The following is a 12,200-nucleotide window of genomic DNA, read 5'->3' as shown; positions in this document are numbered from 1 at the left end:
CCCTTCCCAACTCTACCCTGTCCGTAATTAGGAATGTAGTTACAGGGGAGAGGATTCCCAGTCCTCTCGCTCCGTCCCTTTTAGTCGCCTTTTACGACACGCAGGGAATACGTTGGTAGTATTCTTTACGACCCCCCCTAACCACAGAAAACATTATTTGTTTTCACGATAACAAATAATATGCTCAAGAAAATAACTCACCAATAATTCACCGGTGATCGCTATCATTAATTGGTATCAAATATTTTTTTCAAAACATAATTGGTATTGTATCGAATCTGAAAAGTGTGTCATTGCCCATCCCTGGTTATGTCTCATTTAATAGCTTAGTCAGTTATTGTAAGCTACTCCCCCCTTACTGATGTGTTGTAGAAGTGTTCACTACGACCTGCAGCCCGCAGCATGCACGTAGGAAAACAATTAACATTTTCACTTTACGGGTTTACTGAGCGGTCTACCACATAGATTTTCTGTGTGGGTCAGCGGTGTGCGGGTTTGATCATTTCCCCGTGCAAACAGCTCGTATCCACCCATAAGGAAACCTGGGACTGTCACATCCTGACTTTAACCCCCCCCCCACACACACACACAATATCATTTGCATTTAGAAGGTTGTTTATGAACTCTCCTTTGCTGTTCTGCCCTCCAGCAGGTGAGCTGTCCACAAAGCCGTACTGTAACGGGCGTGGAAACTGGAGCACGGATAGCTGCAGCTGCACCTGTGAACCTGGATGGAAGGGCCTCAACTGCACAGAGCCAGAGTGCCCCAATGACTGCCAGGATCAGGGGCGCTGCGTGGATGGTCAGTGCGAGTGCTTCGAAGGTTTCACCGGGGACGATTGCAGCATCGAAATCTGCCTGATGGACTGTGGTGACTATGGCCACTGCGTGGAAGGGTCCTGTCTCTGCGAGGACGGCTTCATTGGTGAAGACTGCTCCCAGACCAACTGCCTCAACAACTGCCTTGGGCGTGGGCACTGTGTGGAGGATGAATGTATTTGTGACCATCCATGGACGGGATCCGATTGCTCTGATCTCATCTGCCCCAATGACTGCTATGACAGAGGACAATGCATCAATGGGACTTGCTACTGTGAAGAGGGGTTCACTGGAGAGGACTGTGGTGAGCTAACCTGTCCTGCCAACTGCAACAACCGCGGCCAGTGTGTAGATGGCCAATGTGTTTGTCAGACGGGCTACAGTGGGGAAGACTGCTCAAAGCTCACCTGCCCAAAGAACTGCCACGAAAGAGGCCACTGCTTCAATGGGAAGTGTATCTGTGATCCTGGGTTTGAGGGGGAGGACTGCTCCATCCTCTCCTGTCCTGACAATTGCAGCAACAATGGCCAGTGTATTAATGGGGAATGCATATGTGACATTGGATACCAGGGTGAAGACTGCAGCGAGCTGTCCTGCCCCAACAACTGCCAAGAAAAAGGACGCTGCATCAATGGGCAGTGCATGTGTGAAAAAGGCTATGCAGGGGAAGACTGCAGCACCAAGACCTGTCCCAGAGACTGCATGGGCAGAGGAGACTGTGTGGATGGGAAGTGTGTGTGTCTTGTGGGCTTCACAGGCAAAGACTGCAGTGAGCTCACATGTCCCAACGACTGCCAGGACCAAGGCCAGTGTATAAATGGACAGTGTGTTTGCCACCAGGGTTTTACTGGTGAGGACTGCAGCGAGAAGACGTGCCCCAGCAACTGTCTGGACAGAGGGTCCTGTGTAGATGGCAGCTGCATCTGTTACAAGGGCTTCACCGGAACAGACTGCTCTGAGCCAACTTGCCCAGGAGACTGCCAGAACCACGGGAGCTGTGAAAATGGAGTCTGTGTTTGTGATGAGGGCTTCGTTGGAGACGACTGTTCTAATGGTAAGCTAGCCCATGTATGTACGATGCCAAACTTTAACAGCTTTTTGAATTGCTGGCATGTTTTAGCAGGGGTGTAAAACTCCAGGCCTCAAGGGGCCGACCTCCTGCTGGTTTTTCAGAAATCCTGTCTCATCTGCTGTTAATTACCTGGATCAGGTGTGTTTAGCCAATAAGGAGCTTCAATGGCAGGTTGGTTGGAAAATATGTAAGACACTGTCCCTTGAGGCCTGGAGCTTGATACCTGTGTTTTAGAGGATTTTCTTTTGGTGTTTGCTTTCATTTCCAGAGAAGAAAGCAAAGAAGACAAACACGCACAAACTTTCTATTTATACATGATCTTAAATCGTTCCCTTTTAAAGATTCTCCATCTGGGTTTAAATAGAATTAGGTTGATTTTCACTTTAGGATCCATTTCGGGCTATGAAAATTACTGAGTTGGTTCTGCCCATTTGGTTAGACCACAGCAGCAATTGGAGGGAGGTTCATGATTAACTGTGAAACACATCACTGAGGTGACGCTCAAAAATTCTAGACATTGTTTATGTGTACATGCTTTGTGCTGGAGGGTTTACATTCTCCGAAGGCACAAGTTTGGCACCATCCTTCATGATTTCTGTAAAATGCTGAAGCATTTATGTGCAGCAGGCTGATATTTCAGTAGAACCTCACACAAACGTGCTTTTCTCCTTGCTGCAGTTTGACTGTTAGAAACGAGGAAATTAGTGTAGTTTGTGTGGACGTCCTACAGCCACTTAGGGATCACGTGGACACCACGTGCGTGCAGCATGTTTGCATCAGTTAGGAACCAGTACTTACACCTTACTAACGACTAGAGGGTGGCGGAAGGACGCCGTACGACATCAGCACCCGTACGTTATCACTGGGTGGAAGTTCCATTGGCCTTAGGAATACTTTGTAATACACATACCATAATGGCACATTCCATTTTCATACGAGCCTCAAAGGAGCTGCCAGGCAGGCATGTGCACTCAGAGTGTCCCTTTTTGTCTTGTAATAAAAAGTGCCCTTGTGCCCTCTGTGTGTTTTCTTTTTACATTTTAATTTAATTTAGTTTTTATAAGCAATAATAAGTTCCCATTAGAGATGTAAAAAAAACCCAAACAGCAGTACAAAAAACGCACGATATTAAAGCGTACCCACAGGACGTTTTTCAGCCACTGTCTCTCTGTTCTGTAGGGATCCACTCGGTCACAGAGCCGCCCGAGAGGCTCTGAAATGAAATAAGTAGCAATTTAACAAAAACAAAACTGCAGAGACTAAAAAGAAAACTAACAAAGGCAGAAAAAAGTCAAAAAACAAATGCCGATACTGAGGTCAAGCAAACCTCAGTATCAGCAGAGCAAAGAGACAAGAGAAGCAAGAGGGATTCTGAAGACTGAGAGGCTGCAACTCAAATAGCCTGATAACGAAGTGTAGGCAGCGGCGCACACCTCCACACAGAGCCACTGGTAGGGGGTGGAGGAAACATCCAGCTGACCTGCAAAATTCACAGAGGCGGAGCTACAAGTTATGGTGTAACTAGTCGCTATCCACTGATTCAGTGAGCTTAAATGTAGGAAATATTTCAGTTATAGTCAATGAGTCAGCTTCTACTTTAGCCGGACGTCGGAGCATCAGTTCAACACAGAGCAGATCGTGCAAGGACACGAAACAAAGACAGCAAGTTAAATTTCAAAATAAATTGGACCTTGTACTGATGTAATGAACGACCAGCTAGTACAAACTGACCACCAAGGAAGATATTTTGATCCTCCAGAAGAAATGTTCCACACAGACTCCATTAGGTTTTGAGCAGTTCAGATAATCCAGAAATCCAAACAAGAACAAAAAAATCTCCAGCAGGTCAGATCACAAAAAAGGAGGAGAACAAAAACTCACAGCGTTTTAATGTGTCGATGAACGCTAGGAAATCACACAGAGAGCCGAGACTACTATGAAAACAGAGCAAATGAACTGGCACTGGAGTGAGCTGAAACAGCAGTATATATAGAGAGGTGAACAGGTGAGACAAATGAGAACTGAATACATCAGGGGTGCTCACACTTTTTTGGCGTGTGAGCTACTTTTGAATCGACAATGTCTTGAAGATCTACATATATATATATATATATATATATATATATATATATATATATATATATATATATATAAAGTACTATTAGTAAATGTTTGTTAGTTATGTTTATTAGTGACATTATTGTTTATGTACTGATGATTAAAAACTACACAGTGAGAGTACACAAAGATACTTTTGTATTAACAGATGAGGCGTTTTGTTACAAAGACAGAAAGCATCGACCATCGTATGTCATGCTCTGCTGTAAACCGTGCAATGGGGGGAGCATCATGGCTTTTCAAAGGCGCTGCTGGCCTCGTACGAAGCGCGTGCCACGTAAAAAACAGCTTCCTTATGAGCTCGTATTTATCAGGTGAGAACTGCAGAGCTGATAGCAGGAGGACACACGCGGGGCGGCTTCAATAAACACTCCGCTTGCGCGGAGCGGTCTTCTGCCGGGAACTTGACGTGACGCGGGGCAGAGAGCAACTCTCTTATGACAGAGAGTTCGCGTTCAGTGTTTTTAAACACACGTCTGCAGCGACGTATGCATCAAAGGATGTCCGATTGGCCGTTCTGCATGTCAATCAAGTCCCGTACTTCTCGGTGAGTATTTTGATTGGCTGGTGGATTTTTAAGAAGTACTTTTTTTAAAAAAATCTTTTCTGTCCCGCGATCTACCCATAAATGTCCTTGACGATCGACTGGTCGATCGACTGGTCGATCGACTGGTCGATCGCGATCGACGTAATGAGCAGCCCTGGATTACATGAACCTGGGGCAGAAGAAAAAACAAAAAAACTCTCGTAAACTGGCACTCTTTCCTCCGTGACTAATGTTTTGGTATTCTTGCATTCACAAACATTCATTCATTCATTCATTTTCTATTCCGTTTGTCCCTTTTGGGGTCACGGGGCTGCTGGAGCCTATCCCGGCCACTTGTGGGCCAAGGCAGGGGTACATCCTGGGCAGGTCGCCAGTCTGTCGCAGGGTAGAATGTCCACAAACACACACCCATTCACTCTCACACTCACACCTAGGGACAATTTAGAGTTGACAATTAACCTATGAAGCATGTTTTTGGACGGTGGGAGGAAGCCGGAGAGAACCCACGCATACACGGGGAGAACATGCAAACTCCACACAGAAAGATTCCCCATTGATGTTGTTTTTCATGTCCCCCAACCGGGACTTGAACCGGAGACCTTCTTGCTGTGAGGCAAGAGTGCTAACCACTGCGGTTAGCGCTCTTAATCATCATTACATAACCACTGCGGGTGGTAGCCAACATTCATATATGCAATATGTGCTTAATATCAAAACTGTGTAGCCTTTGTCCCAGCAGTTTGATTAGTCTTGTTATTCCATAATCCTGCGTCTGTGAAAAAATCCACACATGACCCGAGAAATATTTGATCACCCTTTGGATAAAAGACAAAAGACTAAGCTCCACACCCTGTTGGAAGGTGGACACCTGCGGTATGGAAGTGAACTTGTGATGGTTGCTCTGTTCACAGTCTCTCCACCCAAGGACTTGACAGTGGTGGAGGTCACTCCAGAAACTGTTGACCTCTCCTGGGAGAATGAGATGCATGTCACAGAGTACCTCATCACCTATTTGCCCACGGCTCCTGGAGGTCTTGAGCTAGAAATGCGGGTGCCTGGCGACCAGAAGGAGGCAACTATTCAAGAGCTGGAGCCTGGTGTGGAGTACCTGATCAGCGTCTATGCTGTACTCAGCAACAAGAAGAGTGTCCCTGTCAGTGCTCGGGTGGCTACAAGTACGTTTACACACTCAGCAGCAGCTAGGAAATCCCATTCCATAGGACTGCTCGATCATCTCACACAGTTCCTCTCACAGATCTTCCTGAGCCTGAGGGTCTAAAGTTCAAGTCAGTAAGGGAAACATCAGTGGAGGTGCAATGGGACCCCCTGGATATTCCTTTTGACGGCTGGAATCTGATCTTCAGGAATACGGTGAGTTCTGCAGAGAAAACCAGATGAATTGGTGGTCATCATTGCACGCCTCACCCTCAAATGTGGACTGCATCATGTGCATGTGGCTCAGGACTCGGATATGAAAATCTGAACCTGAAAGACGTGATGAGCATGTGCTTAGATTAACATTAGAACAAAGACAAGGTTCTGGATGGGTCTATGTCTGTTTAAAGGCCATCTTTGTTTTTTTGCAGAAGGAGGACGATGGTGAGATTCTGAACTCCCTTGGCCGCCCAGAGACTGTCTTTGAGCAATCAGGCCTGGGTCCAGGCCAGGAATATGAGGTCAAGCTAGAGGTGGTGAAGAACAGCAAGCGTGGTCCTCCAGCCTCCAAAAGCGTTGTCACAAGTAAGTGTGTGCACAAATTTGGAACAAAAGAAAAAGTTCTGACCCGGGAGCATTCCCCGAGCCTCTGCTCAAAGATGACAGATTAGCTAACATTTGAATTCCTTTCCTTATGTAAAAATATACTAACCGAAGATTCCTCTAGATGGACTGCAGGCAGAGGGAAAAGTGGCATAGTGGGGGAGTGTCTGACCTAAGATCAGGAAGTTGTGCTTCAAAAAGTTTGGTTGGATCATACTTTAGACTCCACACATGGGACTCAATTCTTCTCTGTTTGACGCTTAGCATTACCCCTTGTGCTATCCTATGACCCCCCCCCCCTTCCATTGAGGTGTTCCCCCCCACCATGACAAAGGTGGATAAAGGTGGAAAGATTTCATGTAATCCATGGACACCAGTGAAGATCACAAATCATTGAAGAAAAAAGGTTCAGAGCACTGTCCAGTGGGTCTAGATCAGTGTTTTTCAACCTTTTTTGAGCCACGGCACACTTTAACCTTGACAAAAATCCCGCGGCACACCAGCATCCCAAAAAAAAAAAAGCAGAAAATTATGGTCTGTATTGATCGACAGCCCCCCCCCCCGCAATCTCTCGTGGATTTTTGTGATAATTGTGGCAGAAAAAGCAGGAAGTTGCGGCTGTTTTTTTCTAAGAGATGAACCACCAGCTAAAGACGAGCTTTAGCTGGTATTTTTGTTAGAACTGAGCGACTTTAGAAGAATTAAGAACAAGGAAGTGAATACTTTAACCACTTCTGATTGGTCAGACTGATGACATGTGATTAAGCCTTGAAGAATGATTGGCGGAGACAGTTAAAGGGGCGGGACTTTTCCTTACACAGTCATAGCTGCAGCTAAATCGCGGTACCGTGATTCTGATCAAAATGTCTTTAATAGAATTAAATAAACACAAATAAAAAGTAATTTTAAGATCTTTTATATTCCTAACTACTCAGTGTTTTATCAGGGCCTGTTTGGATGAACACAGAGCTGAAATCCTGGAGATGGAAAATGTTTTTAGATCAGTGAATGAGGGCAATTTCTCCACGGCGCACTTGACCATCTCCCACGGCACACTAGTGTGCCGCGGCACACTGGTTGAAAAACACTGGTCTAGATGACCCAACTCCCAATGTTAAAGTGCCTAGGAAAGCACAAGGGTTAAATAGTTGGATTCCACCATCACATGGTTTTTGAAAGTGGTTAAAGTAAGTGGTGACGGGCTGGATCAACAATAGGACTTGTTCTGTTGTAAAAGTGACATTCAGATGAAAAAGACTTAAAATACTTTTCAACATTTGCTCTTCATAATGTCTCATCTGTAACTTTAGGTTTTATTAGCTGTGTTTACATGGACAAAAGTAATCGGAATAAATGCCAGAAGAAAAACGCATCATGTAAACACGCCGTTCGGAATAGTCTCCCCCGAACAGACTCGTTCGGATCAAAATTTCTTTCCGATCGAGATAGGTGGGCTGTGCCGATTGTTTATCCGATCGTGTTGCATGTAAACAGTTCATTCCGACCGTGTGTCACTACTGCTCTGGTTTTACGTCATGCATAGACCTAGCGGTGCTCCAGAAAAAGCGTTTTTCTGGGCCCATTTATACGGTTGGATTTTAATCCAACCACTGATCCAATCAAGATATTCTGCCCATGTAACTGTGGCTACTGTTGCCGTCAATCACAAGTTTGTCTTTACCAAGTGTTCCAGAGTTTTATGTGTTTTAGTTCAGTGTAAATCTAAGCTACACACACAGTAACGTCTCACTCACACGCACGTGCGCATGCATACACGCACGAACACCCACACACACACACACACACACAATAAAAGCTCATCATAAAAAAGTAAATATAAAAAATACCTTTACTACACTGGACAGAGGATGTTCAAGATGGGTCTCAGAAACTCAGACATTTGTCAGCACTGTGACAGTAATCTACCCGACAATTACATGCATGCACTATGGTTCTTCACGCCTGTCCAGGCTCTCTGGCAGCAGGTATGTGCCGATCTATCAGTCTGGCTTAAGGTTTCAATCACAGCTTCACCGTCACTTTGTGTGCTTGGTGACATGAGTGCCATCGATGTAGAAGGAGGATTAGGCTCTATCATTTTCATAACTCTTTGCATTGCTAAAAAAAATATTTTAATAAATTGGAAAAGCAAGAAAAATATAAAGATAAGTCAACACAGAAACCTGCTGCTTGATCATATCAGCTTGGAAAAAATGTCAGCCCAAGGTTCAAGTAACTTTGAAAGAATTTGGTCTCTCTGGTCTCCCATAGCTGACTCCATGACTTAGGGGGTGGGGGGGCCTGGTCGTCGCTGCTCCTTGCCCTTCTGCCGTGGGCCGGGGTGGGGGTCGGGGCCTCCGGTGCCTGGCGGGGGGTGGTGGGGCTCCGTTGGTCGGGGGGTCGGGTCCGGTGCCTGGGTGGGGCGGGCTGGGGCGCTGCGTGGTCCTCTGGGCTTGGGTGTGGGGGTACGTGGTGGGGGGGTGGGGTGGTGGTCTGGCTTGGCTTGGGGGGGTGGTCCCTTTGCCTGTGCTGGGGGGGGTTGGCGGGGGGCCCTGCTCGGGGGGGGCCCAGCGGCGCCGGATGGGCTGCCCATCTACACCTGGGGCTGGGATCGGCCCTTCCCTGGCTCTGGGGCGGGACAGGACAACCCTCTTGGGGCCCCCGGTCGCTCTGGGTGTCATCCGCTTCGGCTGCGGGGTCTTGGGTGGGGTGGAGTGGGGGGTCTTGTCGGCCCTGTCCTGTGGGGGAGCATTCTGGGGGAGGGGGGGGGGCCGCTATTGGTACGGGGATAGGGGGGGTTGACGGGTCGGGGTCTCCGCTGAGGCCATCGGCGGTTTCCCCGGCCGGTTGGCTGTCTCGGTCCCGTCGAGGCCTGACCAGAGCTCTTCTAGGGCTGGCGTTTGGGGGTGGGGGCCTGGGCTTGCCCTGGGAGGGGGGGGCTACGCTTTCTGGCTCCTCTCTCTCTCTGTGGGGTGGGTGGTGCTGGGCCTGGGGTGACGGCGCCTCCGGGGGTGGGGCCCCTGGGCTGGGTGGGCCTGGCCCCCTTGCTGGGGGGGGGGGGACAGCTGTTTGACCACCGGGGGACAGTCTACCAGCTGTCCCCAACTTACCCCCTTCCTCATATAACCTCATATTAGGGTGAGGGGGTGGGGGGCTTAGCCTGCGATGAGCCTTGGGGGGGGTTACTAGGCGGTGGCCCCCCTCCTATGGTTGCCGTTTGGAGTGGGCCCCCCCTCTTTCGGTTTTATTTGCACCTTAGACATGTAGGGCCCATGGTAGGGGGGGTGCTTGGACATCACTGCCAGCAAGCAGCAGATGTCCTCCTAGCACCCTACCTGCCAATTTTAACCGCACCTTAGACATTTAGGGCCCCTTGGTGGGGAGGGTGAGGGGACGTCACTGTGAGTAATCAGGAGATGTCCCCTTAGTGCCCTACCCACCAATTTTAACTGCACCCCCCTTAGTACACACACCCCTCCCCCCTCAATATATACATCCCAACACAAACACACACACATGCACACACACACCCTCTCAAACACACCCCTTGCACACACATTTTGCAAGGAAGGTGGGACCTAGGACCATCTGTCCCCTACCTCTTCCCTGGTGGGGGGTACGGGCCCCTTTGCAACGGCGGCCGTGTCCCCGGGGTGCCGGCTTCCTGGGCCCGACTGTGCTCCCTCCGCGCGGTGGGGGGGTTCACATTACATCTGAGTCGGGGGTGTTCGTGTCCCTGGGGGGTGGGTTCTGGTCCTTGCTCCTGAGTGCTGGGCCCCGCCAAATTTCCAACTGTGGCCGAGCCTGGTCGGGCCATATTTACAACACCCCTTGTGGGCCCTCTCTTTTCCCCGGGGTTACCCCCTCCTGGGCGGGGGTGGCGGGCCCCTGCCTTGCTCCTCCCTGGACCAACCGTGGGCCGGGCGGATGGCTGCCTGGAGTGCGGAGCGGGTCTCCCTTGGGGGATCCTGGCTCGTACCTGGGGTTGGGGCGGGGGGGATGCCCGGAACTCCTGGGTGGTGGTGGGGTGCTCGTCTGGGGCTGTGGGCGTCCTTCTCCGGTGGGGCCCTGCGTTGGGCTCTCCCGGCGGGGGGGCTGCTCTCCTGGTTGGGCTGGGGCGGCGCTCTCTTTCCCTCCGTGCCTCCCTGCTCTCTGGCTCTGGGGGCCTTGCGGCGGTCCTGCTGGCCCTGGCCTGGGTGGCGGGCTTGGTTGCCCGGGCGGCGGTTGTTCCCTGCCGGTTCCCGTGTGGCGTTGGGGGGATTCCGGCTGCCGCTGTTGCTGCGGTGGGGGTCTTGGGGTGGGGATGGCTGGGCACACTCCCTCCTTCTTTTCACGTTCCACCATCCATTTTAGAAGAACATAAACACTCACCTGAGCACAGGTGTTAGCTCACCTTTGCACTAACAGTTTGCATGACTGAATGACTGAAATATTTCACACTAGTTGGTTTTAAGGCATAAGTATGCGTGTGAACACTATCTGTTTTGTGTACATGTCGACAGGTGGACATTTTTGCAGCTAGCAGGTGTGTTTATAACATTTGAGTGTGTGTGTGGGCGGGCCCCGCCCTTTTTGTGCTACATTTGAGCCTTGCCGTGGTGGTGGACGGCCGGTGGACTTGATGCTTTGTGCTGCTTCATGGTCTTATCCCCCTTCCCCTCCTATTATCGCCTTCCTACCCCCCCCTCTCTCTGGCGTCCCTCTCTCTTCTTCCCCTCTTTCCTTTTCCGTCCGGTCCAACACCAAAGATTTTCAAACATGATTGAAATTAATAAAGTTTGGCCTCAATTACAGAAGGGGTTTTGTCTGAAGATTAATAACCCCTCTTGTTAAAGTAAAATATGTCCAACACAAGAGGCCCTCAGCTCTCATCTGTCTGCCCAGCTGTTGGACAGGACAAGTTAAAAAAAAAAATACCTTTGACATGCAGAGTAGTTAATGGTAAATGAAGGATACATAATTTAAAAAGCCATCCATCCATCTAGCCAGCCAGCCAGCCATTTTCTAAACCTTCTGAATCCTTTTTGAGGTAATAGGGTTGCTGGAGTCTATCCTGGCTACTGTTGGGTAGGGTTAACCCTGAAGAGAGTGGCAGTGGAAGGGTAAGAACAACCGAACAGACCCACCAAGGTTGGAAACTGAACAGAACTGGAAAAGTATATGGGAGAAAGAGAGCACATAACAGCAATGCCCAGTGGCTGGTGTCTCTAAGAAAGGAACAAATTAACCTCCTTGAACAGAACCCAGTAACCATCACATGGCCGACATCCAAGAAAAAGTCTCAGGTATGAAGAACTGGACAGCACCGGGCCCTGACATGATGCATAACTACTGGCTAAAGAAACTTACCGCACTCCACTAGCGCCTGGCAGCACAAATGAACCAGCCAGAGATGGGACTCACCCCAAATGACTAACGGTAGGATCCGGATCCAGAAGGATCCCTCAAAGGGGGCAGTCCCATCCAACTACTGACCAATAACCTGTCTGTCCACAACATGGAAGCTCATGCTCACGCTCCCATTCGAGTACAGTACCAGGAAAGGGAACACACTATCTTACCCTTCACTTTCAGTGCAGAAATAGGTACATGGAGTACAGTTTTCATTGCGGCACCAATTCAAGGTGTGCAGGGGCACGATCTGCAGGGAAGCTGCATGACGAGCAGAGACTGTGGAACCTGGAAGCCAGCCAACTTTGTCAAGGGTTTTGCGTCACCCGCCAGAAAAGGAAGTGCTGACCAATGACAAGTAAAATGTCCATAGATGAGAGAGGTACAAGGAAGGACCAATCCAAACGCTGGTTAATGTGTCGAATGTACACAGCAGCTTTAACAGAAAGGACACAAAACAGAGAGCCACCATAATAAAGCCAGCATCGAAAGATG

General features: G+C 49.1%; 1 protein-coding gene across 3 annotated transcripts in view; it reads left to right on the top strand.

The window, feature by feature from the left end:
* LOC101170815 (tenascin-like) overlaps positions 1-12,200 on the top strand; it is a 66,820-nt gene that overhangs the window by 10,276 nt on the left and 44,344 nt on the right. For 2 of the 3 annotated variants that reach the window (XM_023958081.1, XM_023958080.1), the window contains exons 3-6: positions 653-1,873; positions 5,468-5,731; positions 5,812-5,927; positions 6,143-6,296. In XM_023958081.1, the coding sequence (XP_023813849.1) occupies positions 653-1,873; positions 5,468-5,731; positions 5,812-5,927; positions 6,143-6,296 (1,755 nt within the window). Of the gene's footprint in view, positions 1-649; positions 1,874-5,467; positions 5,732-5,811; positions 5,928-6,142; positions 6,297-12,200 lie in introns of all 3 variants that reach the window. The other variant, XM_023958079.1, reaches the window with a different exon arrangement.

The sequence above is a fragment of the Oryzias latipes genome, chromosome 9 (assembly GCF_002234675.1).
Source record: "Oryzias latipes chromosome 9, ASM223467v1".
NCBI lineage: Eukaryota > Metazoa > Chordata > Actinopteri > Beloniformes > Adrianichthyidae > Oryzias > Oryzias latipes.
The sequence above is the reverse complement of the archived record's forward strand: the minus strand, read 5'-3'. Positions and strand labels throughout refer to the sequence as shown.